General features: G+C 33.8%; 1 protein-coding gene across 16 annotated transcripts in view; it reads right to left on the bottom strand.

The window, feature by feature from the left end:
* The window catches only part of bt (projectin protein bent), a 486,238-nt gene that overhangs the window by 8,793 nt on the left and 451,842 nt on the right, over positions 1 to 25,603 (bottom strand). For all 16 annotated transcript variants that reach the window (XM_083117398.1, XM_083117403.1, XM_083117397.1 and 13 more), the window contains 12 exons: positions 25,058 to 25,191; positions 23,677 to 23,884; positions 18,571 to 18,723; positions 14,270 to 14,496; positions 13,121 to 13,411; positions 12,541 to 12,734; positions 11,761 to 11,938; positions 7,827 to 7,883; positions 6,651 to 6,775; positions 4,913 to 5,048; positions 2,487 to 2,632; positions 1,975 to 2,131 (listed from right to left, as the gene is read on the bottom strand). In XM_083117398.1, coding sequence (XP_082973524.1) covers positions 1,975 to 2,131; positions 2,487 to 2,632; positions 4,913 to 5,048; positions 6,651 to 6,775; positions 7,827 to 7,883; positions 11,761 to 11,938; positions 12,541 to 12,734; positions 13,121 to 13,411; positions 14,270 to 14,496; positions 18,571 to 18,723; positions 23,677 to 23,884; positions 25,058 to 25,191 — 2,006 coding nt within the window. The remainder of the gene's footprint in view (positions 1 to 1,974; positions 2,132 to 2,486; positions 2,633 to 4,912; positions 5,049 to 6,650; positions 6,776 to 7,826; positions 7,884 to 11,760; positions 11,939 to 12,540; positions 12,735 to 13,120; positions 13,412 to 14,269; positions 14,497 to 18,570; positions 18,724 to 23,676; positions 23,885 to 25,057; positions 25,192 to 25,603) is intronic.

The raw sequence follows: 25,603 nt of genomic DNA, 5'->3' as shown, positions 1-25,603 counted from the left end.
AACGGATTTCAGAACAGGAGCGTAATCCTTAAATACGGAGTTGTTAACACACCTGTTTGAGGTTATGACAGAGGGTAAAATGACATACTCTTAACTAGGATAAAATGACATAGTATGTCATTTTACCAGAGTAAATATTTTGTGGACCTACACATTTAATATTAATTCTATTATTGCCAAGGCATAAAATATGTAAGAGTTGAAAGTTGTTCAATGTGTAAATAGCCTATTACCAGTAATCCCTAATTATTAATAAAATCACTATTGCAACTGAATTATTGTAGATATTATGGACAGCAGACTGAAAATGTTTTCTTTTATAATTATTTTAGGCTACAGAAATAATGGTTTAAGAGTACATAAGAAAAACTGACAGACAGTCATGGCATAAGGACAATATGCAACGTGCTATAAATGCACACATCGACTTCAACCCTTGGACGTAATGTTTTTTGGCCTGTTGAAGACATATTACAATGAAGAAGTCTGCAAATGGTTGAAAACTCATCCCGGGAGGGTAGTAACACAGTACCAAGTTGGCAGTTTATTTTCTTTGGCTTATGGAAAAGCTGCCACTTTCAGCAAAGCCATTCATAGATTCTCTGAAACAGGCATCTGGCCCTTTAATCCTGATGTCTTTCCAGACCATATGTTTATGGCAGCGGCAACAACTGAAAGGTCTAATCAAGACTATGAAAAAGAGACTGGGCATATTGAAGGTGGGACCCAGCCAGGAATTGATACAACTGAAACTGCGGCCGAATCATAATCATCTCCAGCTGTGACTCCTGTAATCGAAATTGCACAATCTTTTCCTCCGCCATCTGCAATGCCATCATCTTGTGGTACCACATCTGTAACTGCAACTTCATCACCCTCATTGCTCAGGCCAGGCCAGGTCCTCCAGAAAAAGGAAGCATGAGGGACCACAAAGTCTTAACAGGTAGCCCTTTTCTCACCGAAGTGAAGACAAAAGTTGCAGAGAAGAAACTATTAGAATCAAGACGAGCAGCTCGACAAGCCAAGATTAAACTTCAGTTTGATGATAATGACAATGATGATTCTGAGCTACATGATAGTGATGACGATGCGCCATGCATCTATTGCAATGACTTATTCAGTCATTTGAAACCTAAGGAAACATTACTTACGTGAAATTTAAAAGATTTCGTAATTCCGCGTTGCACAATTTAATGGTTCAATCCTATTAATTTCGAAGATCCACTGTCTTCATTCACAAAAGGGTACGGCGTTTGAAGCGGAGATGGTGCCGTACCCTTTTGTGAATGAAGACAGTGGATCTTCGAAATTAATAGGATTGAACCATTAAATTGTGCAACGCGGAATTACGAAATCTTTTAAATTTCACGTAAGTAATTTTAAACCGCGTTTACCGCAACCACCATGAACTAAGGAAACATGGCTGAAGTGCATACAAAGTCCAATGTGGGTGCACAATGAGTGTGCTGGTGTACCAAAGACATCAAGGACATTTACTTGTGATTTATGCAAGTAAAAAGTTTCAATTACGTGTTATATGAATGGGTATCTAAGATTCAATTATGTGTTATAAATAGGTATGTCATTTTATCTAAGTACCTCAGGTAAAATGACACACTCTTGCATTTTTCAAAAAACCTTTGTAAAGAGCATATAACATAACATATATTATTTTTAACTGTACCATATAAAAGGTAATGCTTTGAGTTCTTAATATGTAAAAAATAAACAAATAGTTGCAATTAATACACTTGCTAGAGCATTTTTGCTTACCGCATGTCATTTTACGACAGGTGTCCCTACCTGAGGGTGAAAACGAACTACTGATAGAAAACATTTACCATTTGTAACCACCTTCATGTGTACATGAAGAAATGCTAGTAGAATTGTGAAGTTTTTGTTTAAATTTGGTTCTTTGCATACTTTTATGTTATGTTAGAGAGAAAGTGAAGCTAAATAAGTAGGTGTACTTACGTATAACACTCAGCTTGGATTTGCTTTCTGCTGAACCTAATGAATTTGTAGCTTTGCAAACATAATCTCCTTCATCTTCAGGGAAAACTTCATTTATAGTTAGTGTAGCAACACCACTCTTATATTTCAAATCAACAATATCTGATGATGTCAATTGCTGAAAACAAATAATTTTCACTGTAGCATTCATTTTAAAGTTACCATGTATAAAATTATTTTACATTTCAAACTTTACATTCAGAATTAAGTGAAAAGAAAGATTATTGCAAAGGTCTATGCCAAATTATAAACAAGAATCAGATGTAATAAGCTGGAGTGAATTTACATGTACAATTAATAAAATGCAACTAATAAGACAGTTCAGCACAGAAAAAAATACTCTCGTAATATTTGAAAATATTACTCTTTCCTATTGTCTGTAAAAGCCTACATGCATAAATATATATGCTGCCCATTTATCCTTAGGATAATAAAGATAAGATAATAAAAGCTGAAAGGTAATTGACACTAACCTCACCATTCTTTAACCATGTGACCTGGGGATCTGGGTCACCTTTGATTGTACAACGCAACTGCAATCGTTCCCCATCCTTAATTTTCAAGTCAGTTAACTTTTCAGTAAACTGAGGAGGACACATTAGAGAGTCATCTGGAGGCACTGGAATGAAACGGTAGAATAGTATTAAAAAGGTGGGGATACATCACAATATTATTAGAAAAATGGTAAATATTGAATATAATTATTTAAATTTATTTAGATCATGATACGCTATTTCTGAAACAGGTACTTACTTGATCCATAGATCTGATTAGAATTATTCTATTGATTACAGTGACTTCTGCCACCATCCTCTCTAGCTATTGTTTACTATGGAAATTACAGTACAGCTCAGATGGTACACAATTTCATAATGAAATAAACATGTTTCTTATGAAATAAGAGCATGTAAAACACCTACTGCTTTGACAAAAGTTAATAAAGGAAAATCAGGTAATATGAATTTCGTTTAAATGTGATTACTGAAAATTCTAATTATGAAACTTATAGCAATAAGAATATTTATATACTGAATGTATGGTCACAAACACACATTAATTTTTGTCATCAAAATTCATAAATGAATTGGTAAATGAATTATTATTTGATAGTTTCCTTCCAATTTGTAAGGATATATTTAAAAAAAAAATAATGTACGAATGTGCAAGAAAATGAATTACATGCCACACAGAAAATGTAAAGATGTTATCCATAAAAATAATATTAACATCAAAGTAGCATGAAAGAAATATAATTTAATCTTTGCAATGATGTTTGCTTACCTTCTCATAGAGAGGAAAATACATGTAATGATAATAACAAAAACTCATGGCCCTACCAACTGCCAGCCTCACTCCCACTTGGTGAGGTGGGTGATCATCCAACCAGTTATGGGCTGACGTGTGGTCAGTACGACAAACCCCCAGTCATTGCTGTAGGTTTCCATGACCAGGTTTCACTACTCATTCGTAGCTCCCCAATTTCCTCACAATGGTGGGTGACCACCGGTCCAATACACAGGTTGAAATCTCAGGAGAAAAGTTGTTTCACTTCCCCCAGGAGGTTCAAACTTGCGAGCATACCATAGCCAGAACCCAAAGCATGACACCTTAGACCGCACAGCCATGGTGCAGGAGGGAAAGTACAGAGTGATCAAAAAGTCACGCAACCCATGTAACATTTGTTTCTTTATTGTGCTGCAGGTGACTGATGGTGCTAGTTGAGGCAGGAAGCAGTGTAGAGGTCCACAGCAGGATGGTGTACTCACTTGAGGAACGGATCTTCATTCTGGAACAGTACATACGGAGTTTGAGTTACGGAACCACCACGGCATGCTTCGCCGAGGCGTATCCTGAGAAGACACCTTCAAAGAAATCAACAATTAAACATCTGTATGATAAGTTCAAGATTACAGGGAGTGTGGTTGATGAACCTCGAAGTGGTAGACCGAAAGTTCTCACAGAAGACAAAGTAACGGATATCAGTGCAGCAATTGCCATAAGTCCGCATAAGTCCCTGTGCAGGTTATCTGGCCAGAGTGGTATGTCTTATGGCACAGCTCATACCACTTAACGAAGAGTATTGCAAATGTTTCCGTACAAAATAAGAGTTGTGCAGGAGTTAAGGGATGGTGACTTTGTGAAGCATGTAACGTACTGTCGTTGGTTTATGGAACATGTGACGCCTGATGGGGAGGAATTGGATGACTGGTATTGATCTGACGAGGCATGGTTTCACCTCGACGGGTACGTGAATTCACAAAATTCCCGTTATTGGTCGACTGACAATCCACATTTACTGCATGAGTCTCCCCTTCATGGCCAAAAGCTCGGTGTGTGGTGTGCTATGTTTCGAAAGAGAATTTTTATTCTCTTTTTCGAAAGAACAATAAACAGTGAACGTTATCTTTGGCTGGTCATGCAATTCTTTGACTCTCTGACTGACAAGGAAAAGGACAGCAAATGGTTTCAGCAGGACAGTGCAACAGCCCATACCTCTCATGTGAGCATGGACTATCTTGAATCTGTGTTACCTGGGTGCATCATTACGAAGCTACTATGGCCACCCAGGTCTCCTGATCTCACTCCGCTGGACTTTTTCCTCTGGGGATTTCTGAAGTCTGCGGCCTACGTAACGCATCCACATACTTTGAATGAACATATTCAATGTACTGTGGACAACATTTCATGTGATACACTCCAGAGGGTCTTCAGGAACATGATCAAAAGGGTGCACATGTGTGAGGAACTGAATGGTGGCCATTTCCAACATCTTTCATAGTCCCTCCATGGGTTGCGTGACTTTTTGATCACTCTGTACATGTAGTAATGAATTTCTCATTAAACGTGCATTCTAATACTTAATATTTTCTATCTCTAACTCTATGAAGAACCAACTTACATATCAGCTCTTTTGTAGTGCTCCTCGATCTCGAAGGGCTTCCTGTTGCATCCAATTTACTTCCATATTTCTTTATACTGCGCTTATCTGAGACATCAAGGGTTTCAGAACTACTAACTGCAATTGTTGCTGCAGACTGTTGGAAAAACATAAATATGTCTGGTTGGTATCACTATTATAAACACACATACATAACAAGTCACATTTGTTAATTTAAAAAAAAAAGTTCTGAGAAGAGCAAACAGAAATATAATAAATTACTTAGCACATACATTATTTGTTCATTGACAAGGAAAAACAACTGACAAAAAATAATACAAATATAGGAAACACAATCATTAAATGTGGTTTTTATGGTTGTTGGTATGGTGGCAACTGTGAAATTGGAGTTGTGGATAGAGGATCTATGTTTTTGATCCTGAGGTTGAGTCACCACAGATGTGGCATATGATGATTTGCACCATGTTCCCTTAGGGTAGAAGGTAAACGTACATGTGTGGATTGAGGGACATTAAGAATAAAGGGCAGGTTTTGCACTTTTGTCCATTGCATCTTCATGCACAGGCAAGAGGGACTGTTTGTCCACTAAGCCAGTTCTAGTCGAAGGGTGAAAGTCCAAATGCAGACTTGAAAAAATGGAGAAAAGAGAAGTCTAGGCAGCAAAAAAAATTTAATGACAATAAAAAATATGTATAATACCCATGTCTTGGAAATGATGGTGAAATTTTTCCTTTGTAGTATTCAGGCTGTAAGGAGCATTGTTGGAAGAAGGATTTCTGTATATTTGTTAGTATTTGAATTTTTGCTGTACAGCATTGCATTTTTACCACTTCTGGCCAATTGTGACAATGAGGATGAATGATGACATTGATTAATTGTTTATTTATTGATTTGCTTTATTTTACTTCACTTTTTGTACCACTTTTGGCTAAGTTGCGAAAATGGGGATGAGTGATGGATGATATGAAGAAATTCATGAATCGACACTCACAAACAACCATGCCCAGGCCAGGATTCGAACCCGGGACCCCTTGCATCATAGCGCAATGTGGTAACCACTCCACCACGGGGGCCGGCTATGATGGCATTGATGAAGGAACACTCACAAAGAACACCCATACCCAGACATGAAGTCGAACCTGGAAATTTTGATCATGGAATCAAAAGTTGACCACCAAACATGCTCTGCCATTGAGCCAGCAAATAAGTTACTCTGTTTCTGTGTTGAGAAATAAAAATGTTTTGGTTGCACTCCATATCTTTCTTCTGCGTCAGGGATTAGCATCATAATCTTACCTCATATATGGCAATTTTAACCATAAATATACAATATATATATGATAAACTAAACAATATATATATATATATATTTATTTAATTGGAACACAAGAGGCGCATGCCCAATTACAGTGTTCAATATGAGATGACACAATTACATAAACAAAACATAATTAAGATAATTAACATTTACATTTAATAACAATTGTGATAATTTTATTATAAGATTATAGAGATGAAAGAAACACAGAGGTAATACAATAAAAATTAAACTGAAAAATGAAGAAAGATTCTCCATAATGAGATAAAATGTTCATATAAATTATTTTTTCAGTCTAAATGAATTTTATAAATGTAACAATTTCTTAAACGAACACTAAAGAAATTATAAACTAGAAAGGTGCAATAAAAATATTTTATAAAATTAAATAGATTATATTAGAACTACAATGTAACTTACCTTATGGCTTGAATGGCTGGAGCTAGTATACTGGTTTGAACTTGCATACTGACTTGAACTGTATGAAGATTTGATGGTCACGGGTACTGGAGCAGGTCGGCTGGGTTGTTCAATGTATCTTCGATCTACAAAAATGATAACTGAATGATTCCAAAGCCCAATAATAAGAATTCTGACAAAACTGAATATCTTGCTGAACTCTCTTTAGTATTTCTGCAGAAGCGAAAAAGCAGTCATAAAAGACATAGTTTAACCAAATATATTACAAAATATGAAAAAAATTTGCACATTTTGAAAATTAAAGATCATGTTTCTACTACAAGAGAAAGAAATTTGATGCTAATTGAAGAGTCATTCTTAGTACAAGCTTCATACCTTCCCTTGGTTAATACTAGTTCTACGATGCATCTCTTTCAGAGGAAGCACTACTGGGAGGTTTAGAATTTTTTAGAAGAGAAGTAGATGTTAAGAAGAGTTGTTTTCCTTGTAATCTACCTAGAATATTAATCTATTACAGGGAAAAAGAGGTGAAAGATGTTAGTCTCTCTAATGGTTATTGCAATTTTAGTCTCTTACAACCTCCTACTTTTTTATCACACAAAGGAAGAAAAATATGAGTAGAATGAAAAAAACCTGCTAGTCTTAGTAGTCTGATGCAACTTCTACAATTGCATTGAGAGTAATCTCAATATTTTAAAATAATTCAGCAATTGGTAGTTTATCTACTCAGCAATATATTCTTGCTAATTGCAAGGAGACTTGGTAGAAGAATTCTGAGTGAATCATAATCACTGATATTCCAAATTACTATATTATATGCATTGATACCAAAATATATATACCACATATTTTTTGGCATTTCACATTTCAGTTACTTCTTCCGATTCATTGCTTGACACAGCAAGCAGTAAAAATCTTTAGAAAGGCACCAAATACATAAATAAATTTATAGAAAAGCCTGAAAAATATATTAGGTACCAGAAATTTCATACATATAGAAAAGAAGAAATGGGACAGAAAATTAAATTAATCAGTTGCATCATATAGTTAATGAACACAATTTAGCAGTATAGGGTATGCATAAATAGTTGTATTACATGGTTGAAGAACACAAATAAGCATTAAATATATATTTCTGCCAAAGGAAACATTAAGACAAGCGAAGCAGCATGTTACCTCCAGAATACATCAAATTATGGGCAAGTTGTGATTGTTCAGCAGAAGCTCCAAAGCCTATGAAAGAGAAAGGATAGTAAAATTTAATAGTAAACATCCTACTCCAGAAGGTGAATCGTTTGTGGAAGAAGTGTATTTGAAGGAAATTTTGTGTTTGTTAGATGTTTGTAAATTCCGATAAATTTCAAAATCTCAATGTAATAACTGTGGTGACTTTATCTTTGTTGCATTTCAGCATAAGACAAGAAAGGCATCTTTTTGAAGTGAATGTAATGATCCGGAAGAAGCTGAATGTATTGAACGTTTTTTCTGTTCAGAAATAATTTTAGTGTTTGTTGTGAAAATAGTAGCATTTGTGTATGCATATTTATTTTATAATATAACAATTAAAATAACAATTTTTAGTTACAAATGATAATTTGCAGTACATTAAATGTAATTAGCAGCCCATCCACACACATTTTACACTATTCCTACAGTTTTTTTTTCTTCTAGTATCTGGAAGTTTGAAATCAACCACCACAGTTATTTAGTGGTAAAATTTTATGGCAGTTATTTTATTCCAAAAATTAAATATTGAAATGTAAATACATTTTGAATTTCACAGGCAATGACTGAAAACATTTTGATAAAATTTAGGAATTTCAAATTATATAATTTGTGAGAAAATTCCTATGATGAGATAAGCAAGGAGACAACTGGTTAACACACTCCAGTTCATAATCAACTGATAGACTGCATTTTCTGTGAATTCCTACTTTAAGTAATATTTCAAAGTAGAAGAAAGAAGAAATGGTTATTAATTTTCATTATTTTAGCCTTCAGAAAGAATAGTTGGTTAGACAAGTGGTTAGGATAGTGGACTGATATTAATTTTGTGGACTCAAATCATGGATATGGCCACATTAATTTACAATTTTCCATTTTAATTTTTTGACATTTAACTTACACAATATCTATCATCATTCAATCTTTCCTAACACAATTAACATAAAGGTAAGTTGCCCATACACAAGCACACAAGAGTGACACACAATTATATTATTATGACTATATTAATTAGAATTTACTTAATTTTTACAAGTTAATTTGAACATTAGAGATCATGCTTATACATCCAACCACATCATCTTTTTATATTTTATTTTAATTAATATATGAACAACCTCCTCTTTTGTAATTTGCGGTGTTCTAGTTAATGTACAATGCACTTATACATCAATTAATCAAAAGCGGAAATAATGAAATAGGTAAGTAAGATAACACTCCAACAGACAGACATAATCTAACATGGAGATGAACATAGTAATTTTGGCATCGTAACATGTTACACAATTCCATGTATAAAAATTAGACATGAAAAGCTCTTTCCCATTTTGAGAATTTATTGAATGGCTATAATTGTTCTGAATGTTGAAGAATCCTTTTTGTATTATTTTTCAGTTTTTAATACAAAACCAATGATCGAAGTGAGGAAGGATGGTATCCCTTCATATCATGTTAAGCCATAGGAGCATCCCTCCCCCAGCTAACGCCAAGACCCAACCAAACATCCCCCAGCTAGCAATTTCCATCTCAAGTGATCTATAAAACAACATAAATATTTCTTTATCGCTTCAGCTTATATAGTGAACTTGGCAATGGGTTGTAAGTTCGCACTTTGTGCATTGAACATGGTAACAATGCCCATGACTGACAATTACATCCAACAAATTTATGAAGATTTTATCCAATTCTTAATACTGAAAGAAAAAATATCACAGTTTGAAATTTAATATCACATGAAATATACATCACACTCTATAGGATTTGAATTCTCACTCAGCTATCTTTTAGTTGTACTCATAAGGTGTACAATCATAAAAATCCTATTGATTTTCAAAATAATCATTACAATCTGGAAGTGCACTTCACTCTACAAGGTTCACAGTATTATTCAATGAATTTCGATAAAGACAACAAATAGGATATATCTCAATTACTGAAAAAAAATCCTTGGCACTAAAAGCAAATAAAAATTTGAAAGGAATCAGGAAGGTAAGAGGGGTAGTTGCCTTAGTTGTCTAGTTTCAGAGAATTTGACTGTTAGAAAGAAAGACAAAATGCTATTGAGTGATCTTTCAATAAAATAAAGAAAAGCAGAATAAGAATTAAATTAAGGCTGAGCTGATACTGATGCCAATGTTATTGACTCTGGCTGATACCAGTGGTATAAGAAAGTATGAATTCATATTTAATCAGATATTGGCCAATACTTTAGTGGAGTCTGGTTATCATGGAAATTATGCAAAAATTGATCACTTATTTTTGCACCATTGCTGTGTGAAAAAAAAATTGAGCTGCATTGGTCTAGTCGGTAGGGTGCCTGACTACCACTTTGGAGACCCAGGTTTGATTTCCAGGGTGGGTGATCTAAGGTCAGAATTTCCCAGCCTTGTCCCCACGTAAAGCAACTCTGAGGCTTGCCCAGCCTCAAATCAATGGGTACCTGGGGGCAACCCTGGGGGGTAAAGATGACCAGAGTGTGATGCTGCTCACATCACCCCCAAAATGGCCGAGATCGAGAATATGTGTGGCCCTACCTCCACATCCTCTAAATGTACCTTTATGGCACAGTGCTATATGCATGGGGAACTTTACCTTACCTTTACCTAATTGACAGCTATTTTAATATTCTGATGTAATTTTTTGAATATTTGAAAGCAAAATTCCAGTAAACTGATGTGGTATAATTGCAATGAAATGTTTATATGTTAATATTATTAAATATCAATATTCTATTAGTTACACTATTCAAAATTGTAACTAATAATTATTACAAAGTTCAAGCATTGGTGTAAATATCAGTGGTGGTTTTGGCTCAACACTAATGTAAACTTTGCCAAAAGCTAGCAAATAATTAGTGTTGCATCAAATAGATGATAATTTCATTTAGCAAATTCCAGAACTATGAGTTGAGTTTTGTTTTAAGACAACTTTTATGTGCAGATAGGCTAATTGGGACTGGATCTAAAGTTTAAAGTGGGATCCGAATCACTATGTACCTCCACCGGATATCGAACCTGCCTTGGTCACAAGGCAATGGTATTACCACTATGCAATCAGGGAGGGACTCAAATTTTAAAAGTATTACAAGTGAATGCATATATTGGGGAGAGAGGAAAGAATCATGTGCAGCAAATAATAATGTGCACATGATTTCTTCAGTTCTATGAAAGTATAAATATTTCAGTCTATTCCAAAATGTACTTTGTGCAAAGGGTGCAAGTGATCATGTTCATGGCAGGTCCTTCGGATTCTAAAGAAAACAATTATTCTTTTAAAGCCATTGTTTTCACATGCCTCACACACATATACCTCCCTCTCTCCCCTAAGTAAACCCTCAAACTGTTATGAATTCAATGTTTAGCATTATCAATTTCCTACCATGTAGTAAGCAAAACTACCCAGATGTGAAAACAAAAAAAATAAACTTAGAAGCAACAATTAAAATTAATAAAAAAAGAGGAAAATTAATTGGTACTTTTTAGGTATTGGAAAAACTGATGATTCTATAAATAGCATGTAATGTTTTGTAAAAAAATAACATTCGTTATCAGCATTAGCAATTTTTATATTAGCAATTTATAGGTATCAGTAAATATTTCATATTAGTACAACTCTTACAATTAACAAGTTGAACCATAATCAAAAATATATTATTCGACTACTAACAAATGAAAATGTTTCTCCACAAGCACAAAATCCTTGCTTTCAACTACTCACTTAAGATAATTCCCTACCTCATTACCAGAGATATTTATTTTTTAAAACTAAACGTTCTTTTAAAAAAGCTTGTAAATATAAAACAAATTGTAAAATTTAATTTCAGCACGCAGCCATGATTTAAACAATCAATAGCAATTAACTAAATGTATATAATAAACACACTTACCTTCAACAATCACCACACAGCTTGTTTCATCTTCACCATGAACATTGGTGGCCACACAACGATACTTTCCAGAATCTTCTGGTTTACAATCCACTATTTCCATTGTGACAACGCCATCTGCATGAGTCATTGTATATTCATATTTAGATAATTCTCTCTTGTCTTTGTACCATTTGACCTGTGTGACAATAAAATATTTACCATTATTAAAAAAAACAATATCTTAATTCTAAATATTTACATTATTCCAGAATAATGTTAGAATGAGATTTCAGAGATCAGATTTATACTGCTATATTTCTAAATTTAATTAGGAATATCTTCTGACAAGCAAAGAATAAACACACATATTTTGAAATATTCATGGTTTACTGGGGCAAAATTAAATCCACTGAAAATGAAAGCTGCTGAAGTTAATATCTGATAGTTTCTCACTTTCCAAGAGTGACTACATTTTGTAGTTTGAAATGGTGGGAAGTGCTATTGAATGTAGACTTAAAAAAAAATCGCCATTGTCAGAAAAAGATGAACAGCAATATGATACATGATACCCGTGAAACAACAAGAACGATTTTGAAAGGAAAATGCATCTGTTGAAGGATAAAAAATCTCATCAAATCAAATCTGTCGTTTATGGCAAACAAACCAGCAGTGCGGTCTAATGTTTGAAAAAATATATATTCACATAAAATCATCATAGCATTTGCCAGATTATCAGGTACAGATTGTGCACCTTGCATTTAAATACACAAATACAAAATAAAATGTGACAAATCTTACAGTTGGTGTAGGCTTTCCACTCAAACAGCACAACAGTTTGCATGTCTGATGAATTTGCATCACCCTTGGACGCAACAGGAATGTGAAACTTGGTGCACACTCTTTCTCTTCTTGCCAAAAGTTGTAGCCCAGTGCCTCTCTTCTGCGAACTGGTGCCACTTCTGGTTTATACTTTGGTATTTCCTTAGGTATGGCTGTAATAAGAAAACACATATTTTGCATTGATCATACTGTAAATGAGTCCCAAGTTATAGATATTACTGTAAAAACTATATTTTTTTAAATTAAAAAATCATAAGTTTCTTAGAATAATTGCTCTTAGTCTTAATTTACATTGCTTTTGTTCTCAGAAATAACACCCACACCCACGCCAGAATTGGAAAATGGGACCATAAGTGGCAAGATGGTCTAGCTTATAACACACTTGACCACTGAGGTAACATACAATTTTAATACAGCATTTTCCTAATTTCACAAACTATAATGTTTTAAAATATGGATAAATAAATTCTAAGCACAATTCCTGGAATAACTGGCAAGCAAATTAAAAAAAAGATAAAGTTAAAACAGTTAGACTCACGCTGCACATTAAGGAATACAACTTCTTCTCTATAGCCATAATGATTCTCCGCTCTTATTACATATTCTCCTCGATCATCCAGCTTAACACGGTTGATAATGAAGGTGAAATCATCACCATTGTAGCGTTTCATGAATTTTACGCTCTGTCTTAGCTCCGAATTGTTATGGAACCATGTTAACGTTGGTGTAGCTATTGCTATAACTCTACAATAGAACTTGGCAGCTTGTCCCTCATATGCAAATGCACTCTGCGGTTTTATAACAAAGCGTGGTGCAGCCTGCCTTCGATCTGGAAATAAAGTAGGCATAATTAATATAAAGAAGCCATATATAACATACCCATTTCAAGTGCTTTCCCAAAATTATTACACTTAACCACAACCTACTGTTTAATAAACTTTAACTGAATATTTTATATAGAAACTGAGCAATGCTGGTGCACAACGATTCACAATTAAGCCCTTATTCATTCCATATTTCTTGTATTTTCTTTTAATATTATTTAGAAAGTAAAATATTCAAATTTATGTAAGGTAAACAGAGGTAATTTTTTTGAAAATTTCTATATGTTATTTATTTAATGCTATTATTGGAATGTAAATATTGTGATAGTGAAAATACTACGTTTCTTAACTAGCTAAGTGTAAAATGCTGAATTTACATTCACATCAACATTTTCTCACATTTTTAATTGCCAACTTTGGACTGACAATGCAACATTGTGATAATGAACAAAAATATAATAATTAATTCTCATGTTGCTACTGTTAGGACCAAAACTATATGATTACTTTAGAAATTTCCTTATCTGGCTCTCCTTCCTCTCATCAAATATGTATAAACTAATGGCATTTATAACATCATCTACAGTGTCCCTATTCCTGATATCTCACTAATAATTATATTTTTAAAAGTAGACAATGCTCTGTTCATAAAATAATTGATTTTCTTGTAAATATAGAACATTACACTAAAGTTTTTTTTAACACACTTCATATTTTTAGTTCTCTAAATGATAATTAACTATTAGGCCACACCATTGGTATTACAGATACAATATTTACATTTTGAAACTCTTAATTTTAAATGCAGATTACATAAAGAATTACACAAAATACTGTACAATTCATACTAGTAACATACTTACCAAAGTAAGTATCATGTATGCGATACTTCTCAACCATAAGTTTCCGTAGGGAACTGTATTCTGCAAGACGCCCAATTGGCAATACAAAGGAATCCCAGTTTTCATATTTTGCTCTGATTTTGTTTCTAATATTTGTATAACGTGACTGGCTGATAGGCTGAGTCTTATTGCTGTGATCTCCTGTCAACCAAGAATGCAGGAGACACTCATGTGCTGTCATTCTTTTCCTAATAAAAGAAGAGTAACATTTCAAGTCATATGCTTTTATAATAATAAAGTATGATGATTTTTAATCATTAACACATACAAATATGCACAAATATCAATTTGGTAGCTATGAGAAATCATATAGATTTATATATAAAAAGTTTTCATGTACCTGTAAAACTTACAAAAGACAATATTAAATATATGAATGAAATGATATACATATATATATATATATATATATATATAACTCTCTAGTCTTCTTAAACCCAAAGGTTCATGGCTGCAGCAACACAGGCCTTACATCTGTCCCTATCCTGAGCAAGATCTATATACTCTTTTCCATCTCTACCGATTTGCTTTAGGTCCATCTCAACATTATCCCTCCATCTTCATATTGGTCTTCCCATTGGTCTCTTACCATCAGGTTTCCCAACAAGAATCATGTAAACTCTTCTTCCCTCTCCCATTCGTGCCACCACATGGCCTGCCCACCTAAGTCTTCTTGATTTAATCATTCTAATAATATCTGGACATGAATACAAATTATGCAGTTCTACATTATGTAACCTTCTCCACTCACCTGTCTCTTCATCCCTTTTAGGCCAAAATATTTTCCTAGGGATCTTATTTTCAAATACTCTCAATTTATGTTCCTCTTTCAATGTAAGAGTCCAAGTTTCGGATCCACATAATAGTACAGACAATATTACTGTTTTGTATATTTTAACTTTTAGTTTCTTAGATATTAAATGAGGAGACAAAAGTTTATGAAGAGAAAAGTAACATGCATTTCCTGAATTAAGCCTGCTCTTTATTTCCTCTTTAATATAATTTTCGTTTGTTAGTATTACTCCTAAGTACTTGAATTTGGAAACTGATTCAAACGAGTTGTTATAAATAATTAGATTTTGATTATTAACTAACACTTGGTTTTGGCCTGTAAGCATATATTTAGTTTTCTCTTTGCTAACTTCCAAACCTATCTCTTTAGCGGCTTTGAAAATATATTTTAGCATTCTTCTTAATTATATTTACATCATCCCCCAGTAAGTCTACATCATCTGCAAATGCTAACAGCTGAGTCACACCATTTAATTTTAGTTCTTCATTAGATTCTTTTACCTTCCTAACAGCATATTCTAAGGCAAAATTAAAGAGCAATGGATATAATGCATCTCCTTGTTTTAACCCATCACGAATTGTTAATTTGTCAGACATATTAATATCCACACAAATTTTACTTTCTGTTTCACTGGTGCATACTTTTATCATATTAACAAGTTTCTTAGGTATTCTAAACTCGACTAATATATTATATAATATATTTCCTTTAACTGATTCATATCCTTTTTTAAAATCAGTGAATAGGTGATGGACATTTTGATTACATTCCCACTTCTCAAGTGTCTGTCTGATGTGAAAAATTTGATCTGTTGTTGATCTGTTACATTTAAATCCACATTGATAATCACCTATAATTTCATTAGCAAATGGGGTTAGTCTTGCTAAAACAATGTTAAATAATATTTTATATGTTGTTGAGAGTAGAGAAATTCCACGGTAATTATTGCAGTTCATTTCATCACCTTTTTTAAACACAGGAACAATTATTGATTCTTTCCACTGTTGAGGGATTTCTTCCTTATTCCATATTAAACAAATTAATTTATGAATTTGACATATTAACAAATTCCCACCATATTTAATTAACTCAGCTGGTATTAAATCAATGCCAGGTTCTTTGTTATTCTTTAGCCTTTTAATAGCATCTTTAACTTCAGTCAAGTTAGGTTCTGGAATTAAGGTTCTGCTGTGTGTACTTCATTTACTTCTGATTTATCTCCTACGTCAACATTTAAAAGGTCATTAAAGTAGTTCTTCCATCTATTTAAAATATCGCTTGGGTCAGCTAGAAAATCATCGTCTTTATCTTTTATCAAGTTTACTTTAGGTTGCCGCCCCTTTCTAAATTCATTTACATCTTTATATAAATCTCTGATATTTTTGTTTTTGCTGTTTGTTACAATTTCGTTAATTTTGCTTTTCAAGTAATCTCTCTTTTTTTACTTCTAAACATGTGGTTAACTTCTCGCTTTATTTTATTATAATTGCTTAAATTTGTATCATCAGAGTTATTTAACCACCTAAGTCTAGCCCGATTTCTTATTTCTATTAGATTATGACATTCATTATCAAACCACGGCTTACTTTTTCTTGGTTTATGGTATCCTATACTTCCTTTAGCTGCTGATTCTATTGCATTACATATGTGCTCCCAATTCTTATTTACATCCATTTCAATTATATTTTCATCATCATTTAAATCCTGCAAAATATCGAATCTATTTGACAGTTTAATTTCGTAATCTTTCTTGATTCTATCATCAGCAAATTTTCCTGTATTAAATTTTTGAGCTTTTAGATTTTGTTGCTTATGATTTATCACCGAGAGTCTTTCTCTTAATTTAGCAATTACTAAATAATGGTCACTGGCACAGTCAGCACCTGTATGTGAACAAACGTCAATTATTTTAGTATGCCTTCTTTTATCAATGAGAATATGATCTATCTGATTATGAGTTTTACCATCTGGAGAAGACCAGGTATATTTATGGATATCTTTATGTTTAAAAGTGGTACTTTTCACAATTAAATTCTTTGAGGTATGCAAAAGTAATTCATCTTATACCATTACTTAATTCATGAAGACTTTCTGGGCCTCCCCCATGGCGCCGTGGTAGCATCATTGCCTTGTAATCAAGGGGTCCCAGGTTCGATACCCAGTGGAGGCACAAGTGGTTCGGATCCCACTTTAAACTGTAGGTCCAGTCCCAATTAGCCTTACTGTGCATAAAGCAGACTTAAAACATCAACTCAAACAAACAATGAAGACTTTCTTTACCAATAGTAGGTTTAAATGCCTCTTCTTTGCCAATCTGTGCATTACAGTCATCTAACAGAATTTTCATATCATACTGGGAAAATTTATCAAAGACCTGTTCCAACTCTGCATAAAAATCATCTTTAGTATTATAATCTTTATCTTCCATTGGTGCATGAATGTTTATTAAAATAATTTTGCACCACCTACCTTGTAAAACTGCATATGATATCCTATCATTAATAAATTCTACTGTTTTAAGAGCCGAGATAATTCTATTATTTATGAAAAAGCCTGTTCCAAAATTATGATTTTCAGTACCACCATAGAAAAAAGTATATTTTTTAGTTTTACAATTACCTTCTCCTGGCCACCTAACTTCCTGGACAGCTACTACATCTAATTTATACCTAACTATCTCATTAACTGTACACTGAAATGCCCCAGGCCGGTAAAGACTCAGAACATTCTAAGTGCCTAATTTAATATCCTTATTCCTAATGTAGATCTTATTCTTAGTCCAGGGATCTCCCAAAGCAGTCCCCGCCCAGAGATCCGAATGGGAGACTATTTTACCTCCGGAATATTTTACCTTGGGAACATCCATGGCCTCATATTGCTGATTCTTGACATGTCGTTTTACAGTGCAGAGTTGACAGCTCTACGCCTAACCCCCAATATGAATGGAGGACCGCACCTGTCATTGGTCAGCGGATCCCTCGGATCTAGCTGGCAGGACCACATAGTAGTCCACCAACCATACCCCACTTCTGCCTGTAGTAAACACTGTTGAAAGGATCTTCTCATAAAACCCGTGTTCTATCACTTGTTTCTGGCGCCACTGTACAGACGGATGCTGGTGTCAGTATTCTGTGCCTCTACACTTTTGTTTACTCCATACTTTCTACCTACTGTGACAATGAGGCCATAACCTTGAAATATCAAATTTTTCTTCAATCGTGGTACATATTTACTGTCTCCTACACTATTTTTGGTTATATATATATATATATATATATATTACATTTCATAAACTATTTTTCCACTGTTCTTAAAGCTTAAATCCTCTATTTATTAATTTATTACAGAAATTCTTAAAATATATTATAATTACTGATCTTTTTGAATATTTACAACATAACTTCCAAATATCATAAATGTCACCCACTGACAAAATTTTAAACATATTATCTTTCATAATAATACTTACTCTTTGCTTTTCACTAACAGAAGCTTAATGAAGTCTTTTCCTTCTTCTGAAACATTTGCAAATGCTTCCTCATCAAAGTCCCAATCACAAGCCTTAACATTTTTCAGTGTTTCTATGTCATTCTCTCCAGCAAATGGTGAAAGACCACTTAGCCTAAGTAAAGAAAAAAGACATACGTGAACACTTTGGAAGGCAAATGATGATGTTACTAATTCCAATTTAGAAAAAGAGCTAATAAGCATACTAATTGCTAAATGGTTTGGTTATGATCTCTACATTGTTCGAAACAAGAGTGTTTCTTTATAATTTCTTCAGTGTTCTATTTGTTTCCATGTAAATGTGCATGTCTGTGTGTGTCATTAACCTGGCCAGGTGTTTAAGATTCACATATTATATTAAAAAAAAAATGTTTGAGGTTTTAAGTAGGGCTGAGCCAATACCACTTTGAACTGATACAAACACCACTGCTAATACTGATTCCCAATTGTAACAATTCAAAAGTATTTCAGAATATGTATTAATTTTAAGATGTACATTTTCCAATGGAACTATATCATAGCAGTCTGGTAGAATTTTGATTTATGCTATTCATAATTTCTCACAAGAATCATATAATCACAAAATCCATTTTCCCCCAAAATCTTGTTGCTAAAATAAAGAAAATTATGCAGTTTGCATAATTTCCAGGATATATACACTTTGCAAAAGGGACATGTGACAGTTTTACAAACTCCATAAGACCCCAGGACTGGAAAAGTTTCAGCTGGTATCGGTGATTAACACTAGAAGGGCCGGAGCGGTCATTTTGACCGCAAGTTAAATTTAATTGCCCACCACGTCCAGTTTTTTGCGAATTTTGAACTGGCAATTACAGACATTTCATTAATTAGAATGTACTTGATATACACAAGAAATTAACTTTCCAAATATTTCAGAAAACCGTTATATGGAACACTATACCTAAAAGGGCCAACAGCGGTCATTCTGACTGCTGTATGTTTTGCATAGCAACATTTTACCATTGTCGAGCAGAACGACTGTTTATGCCACTGCACCATTGATTTCGAGCACAACAATGAATAGCTCTTTTGTTCATTGTTTTTTTTTTTCGATTATGTTTCATTGTGGAAGGACATAGTTAGCTTTTGTCTCTTGTTAGGTTCAGACATTCACAAGAATGTCTCATTTGTGTTGATTGTTTGCACCACAAATACTTCGTGAACTGCGAGAATTACAGGAGGATAAATCTGATATTGGGAATGATTTCTCTGATATAAACATAAGCGTAGGTGAGTTTGCAAATCCAACAGATAAAGAACTAAGTGATTCATCAAGCAGTGACCCTGCAAGTATCGGAGATTCTGACATTCCTTGCAATGATAGTAAAATCCGGAGCATGACTGAGACTGGTCTGGGAGGAATATGAAGGACTTCAACTGGTTCAGGACATCAGGACGGATTTGACACTATCATAGCTCATGCCGTTCCTTGCTTCAGTAGAGGTCGTGGTGGTACTGGACTTCGTGGCACAGGGCGGGGAGTCAGAGAGGTTACATTGGCACCCTCCTTTTCTGAGACAGGAACACAGTTTATTGGTAAGGATGGGACTACACTTTGGACAGTAACTTGCAGTAGTGAAAATAATGCTGGAGTTTGGAAGCACAAAACATACTGAAAGAAACGGCAGGACCCACACCACATTCTAAACGTAATGGGCAAGAAAACTGTGTGTCTAGTTCTTTTACATTTATTCGTTGATGATACTATGTTACATCAAATAAAAATATGTACTGAAACCAAATCCCAATATAAAACTGGATACTATAGTTGGTCGATTTCACTGGAAGAGTTGAATGGTTTTATAGCTTTATTATATGCTCCAGGAGCATACAATACTTCACGTCTTGATTTAGATCAAAGAAAGAATGAGGTATTTACGTTTTTATGTACGTGCAGGTAGATCTACACGGCTGCAGACTGACAAATTTGCATTAGCATCTTCAGTGTGAAATCAATTTATTGAGAATTGCCATACGTACTACAAACCTTGTCAAAATCTTACGGCTGACGAACAGCTGTTTCCAACTAAAGTTCGGTGCAGATTCTTGCAGTACATGGCCAGCAAACCAGATAAATTTGGAATAAAGTTCTGGCTCTTGGTTGACTCTAGGATTATATGTAACGGATTCCCTTACCTTGGCAAAGATGGTTGAAGTCCTTCCGATCAATTACTACCTGAAAATGTTATCATGCAAAATGCATGTACCTGAAGAAAGGATGCAACGTCACAACTGACAACTTCTTCATGTCTTTGAAACTGGCTGAGAGGCTCAAAGGGCAACAAACAAGCCTTGTCGGTACAGTGAACAGAAAAAGGAGAGAAATTCAAGATTCAGTGAAAACTTCTAAGGCACCTCTCTTTGAAACCACTGTAATGAAGACTGTGGGGGATACCATGCTGACAGTGTACAAAGGGAAAAAGAACAAAAATGTCCTGCTCCTAAGTACTCTACACCCAAGAGTTGAAATATCAAAAGAACAAAAGAAGCTCCCAGAAACTGTAAAAATCTACAATTCTACTAAGTTTCGTGTAGACATTGTGGATCAAATGGCACGGAAATATTCTGTTAGAGCTGCAATCCGAAGATGGCCAGTGCATGTATTTCATAATGTGCTCGATCTTGCAGGAATAAATGCCTGGATCATACCTGACCAGGAAGAACATTCAGTGACACAAGTTTATATTGCAACTCATAGAGGAGCTCCAAAAAGTGCACCTTCAACAAAGAACACAAAACAGTGTCTCCCAAACAAACAAACAGAAGACTTCACGAAATTGGAAACGTTGCCAGTGTCAAGTACTCTACAAGCGTAAGAGAAGCAAGATATATGACACATGTTGCGTTTGTAAGAAGGCAGTTTGTGGTCAGTGTTCGACCAAGAGTTTGAAGTGTAGGATTTGCTCGGCACACGAGTAAAAACGAAAACCTTATAATCTGTTTCAAATATATTGTGCTTTGAATAAACATATTTCTTCACATGTACGACTATTACACTTGTGTTAGTCATTTTTTAAAGGTATTCGCAATAAAAATTAAATTGTAAACTTTACTGTAAATAATATGTTTGCAAATAAAAAAGTAATTGTTACTACCATTGTCAAAAGCATAACATTACAATTAGTTTCATATCAGTATTGAAGATTCAAGGGAAATATTCAATATTAATATTGAATATTGTAGTAAATATTAAATATTGTAACTATTATTATTATCAATAAATATAGTAACTTAAGTGCTTCAATAAATATTTTCTGTAGTATAATATTACTAAATTACGATGTAATAAATTTCCTATTATTATAAGCACTTATGGTGTGTATAATGCATTAGCGGTCAAAATGACCGCTGACGGCACTTCTAGGTATACATATAGCTCCGGCCCTTCTAGTGTTAAAAATTCCAATACTGATACCAGTGGTATCACTATTGCCTCAGCCCTAGTTTTAAGTATTTTGAAATAGTGACTCTTTGTCACAAATTTCTTCCTCTTTCTTTCATCTTGACTGGAGAGCAGTGCAACATTTGTTCTTCTAAGTATAAAATTCTGCCCAACTAATTCTCATCTAATTATGAGCCAAAATAACCAAAAGTTATAAAGTTTCAGCCCTATCACAAGCATTGTGAGATCCTAAATTCAGTTCAATCTTTATTCTTCATGCCCAATTCAAAATTCCAATACCAATTGTAACTTTCAACCTTTGATCATGGGATCTCTATTATTGGTTACTTCTCTCAGAATTCCTTCTTGAACAAATCCTTAATTAAGTTTTACTGATGGGAACTTAAAGGTGAGTTTGATAGAGTTAAAATACAGAAAAGATTACAGTGAACATGACATGTACTATGGTGAGCAATAAGTGGAAATTTGTTTGCATTGTTGACTGTAATGAAAGTCTTACTGGTGGGTAACAAAAATTCCCCTAGCCAAAATGAGGTTATTGATTGTGGTAGCTGTTGCATGTAGAGATTCAAATCTTAGGTAAGTTGAATATTTTCATCTTGAATTTTTGTGAAAATGTGGTAAAAGACTTGACACTCTAAGGGTACAAACATGTAGAAAGCTTGTTTCAAGTGCTTTTCAGCCAATGCTGGAAAGCAGTAGCAAGCCAAAGGAAATGCATGCCTGTATACAAATGAAGGGAGTCCGAGCTTGTCAGCAATCATAGCAAGGGCCTGCAAGCAGACAAGAATATTTTGATTATTTATTTCTGGTGCTTACAGATGGCCAAAAAAACAAATAAGTAGTCACTCTTCCGGAGACATTGTTCCTGGTGCCAGTTTCCCCAATTTTGTTTGCAGGGTTCTTTTGTCTTGTTGAGAATGTAATTATATATCCTTATACAGCTGAAAAAATTGTTTTGTGTCCATTTTTAACCATGGTAAAAGGTTATGGTTGTCAGCAATTAATTTCATGCACTCCTACTCTCTGTGTACACAGAATTTTAATTTTTGTATTTTTGACTAGACTTTGCTAGCAGACAACATTTTTCCTCAAAGGAAGTTATCTGCAATGATTGTTTCCAGCTTTCTACATGGCCACCAATTAGGATTCCAAGTGCTTGAAAGTGCAAGTAACAAACCTGTTGATTGCAAGCTTTCTACATGTCTATATTTATTGTTGCTGCATAGGTAAAGAATATTATATTTGGCATTATTAGAGTTCTGACACAACTGGTTGTGAAAACTATGCTTCCAATGTTTAAGAGTTCATTTCATGAAATAAATAAATCATTATTTTTCTCAAAAACCATTGAAAATCTAGAGCATTTACTTTTTAGGTTATTTACATCTACCACGATGTAAAATCAAGAGATAAAATATTGTTATGTGATATCAATAGTAGTAATAAAGGAAGAATCCTGCATAAATCTTAGAAATATAATTTCAAATGAAATTATTATACTCTTGTGAAAATCTTTTGAAGAAAAGTTTTTCATGAGACATAAATCTTTATATTTCTCTTCATCGATAATGTATTTAAAAAGTCCATTTTAACAAATGAAAGGCAGTAATGTACATGTAGTTCTGATTTAAGCATACTTACAACACATAGGCAAGCACACCAACAGCCCACATATCAGTGTAAAATCCAACTGGCTCTCTTTCTACTATTTCTGGAGCAGCAAACTCAGCTGTTCCAGTTGAGATCTTGACGACTTCATTTGGATCCAGCTTAGTTGCAAGTCCAAAGTCAATCAACTTTACATTTGTACTGTTCCTCGTTTGGCACATTATATTCTCTGGTTTGATATCTAGCAAGGAAGTAAGCAGATAAGTTAATATTTTGAATACAGTCCTAAGAACAAAATAACATGTTATTAACTACATGATATGTAATATATGTATTGGAACCTCGATTTTACGTTTTTCAGGGGACCAAGCTGGAAAAACTTAAAATGTGGGAAAATGTTAAATTGAGAAAAAATTTACAATAGTTTGCTATGTTGGAACCATGAAGACTGAATGTATAATGCAGAAAAATTTTAATCCGGGAACATAAAATTGGGATTCCACTGTAGTCATCATGCCTAGGCACAAGAAAGCATTAATTTTTAAAATTTACATTACAGTTTTTGAAGCTAAAATAAAGGAGGAGGTGCCAAAGTGTACTTGTTACCAGCTCCTTTTCACCCAAAATTGGTTTTGTTAAAATGCATTTTATGCTCAGATAGGTTAATCAGGACTGGACCCACAGTTCAAAATATAAAACCGCTGAAATGTGATTCAATCAGAATCTTGATTACAAGGTGATGGCATTCACCACACCTGTTATTAATGTTAAATTGCTAATGATAAATCATATTCAAAAGGTGCATGTCGAGTTTTTTTGTTTATAAAAGCAATTTTTTTTTAAGATTATACAAAATTTGGTAGATTCACACAGTCATCCAATTGCTAAACATATATGTGATGGGAAATTACTTACATCTTGCCACATTGTGGTATTCATAATTTTATCCTATTACTCCACCCAAATGAATTATTAAATCTATTTCCACATAACAATAGCAGAGAATTTAGAAGTTACTAGTAAAATAACTTTATTCATGTTGATTGTAATAAATTAGCTTTATATTCAGACTGCATTAAAATGGCAAAAATACTATGGAAGATTGAAATTTGAACCAAAGACCCATGAATATGCAATGCTATATGCTAATTTTTAGACCAACAAGATTTGCTAGCATAGTTAAACTTACTCCTTCATCCACTAATCTCTTCCAAAATGTTGGCAAGAACAAAACATACAGCATACATAGGAACATTTTGATGAGGAACTACATTATTGTAGTTTCAGTTCTACAACATAATATTAATGTAATTCAAGCAGAAATAACAAGAACAGTATAGGCACTACATATACAATACATAATATGTATGGTGATTCCAACAACAAAATTACACAAAATTATGTTACTTCTTACCTAAGTGTATAATATTCTTTTCATGCATATGCTTCACTCCTTCACAGATTTGTCTCATGTAGTTTATGACTTCAGATTCTGACATGGTGTAGCCCTCTGCTGTAATACGTTCAAATAGTTCTCCACCTGACAAGCTACAACAAAATAAAAGAAATATACCATTAATTTCAGCTGCGACATATGTGTACAAAGTTAACAGCGATTAGGTACAATGATCCATGGGCATAACTTGGGATCTAATTTGGGGGGGGGGGGGAGAATAAGAAAGTTTTCTGGCCAATAAAAATAACATCCAAGACTATTTTGCTAAATAATTGTTACATTCACAGTATAAAAAGTATAAAAAACTTACGTGAGTGAGTATAATAGTCGTAAAACTCCTTGCAGATGACATTTCGCGAAGCTATGCTTCACTTCTTCAGGTATTTCTTTTCAGTATATAAAATACTTTGTCATATATGTAAAAATAAATCCAGGATTAGGTAAAAAAAAGGGTATTGGGATATAGAATTTAAAATTACATGACGTTAAAAGTGCTATGTATGC

This window comes from Lepisma saccharinum, chromosome 2 (genome assembly GCF_977018435.1).
Source record: "Lepisma saccharinum chromosome 2, izLepSacc3.1, whole genome shotgun sequence".
Lineage (NCBI taxonomy): Eukaryota > Metazoa > Arthropoda > Insecta > Zygentoma > Lepismatidae > Lepisma > Lepisma saccharinum.
The sequence above is the reverse complement of the archived record's forward strand: the minus strand, read 5'-3'. Positions and strand labels throughout refer to the sequence as shown.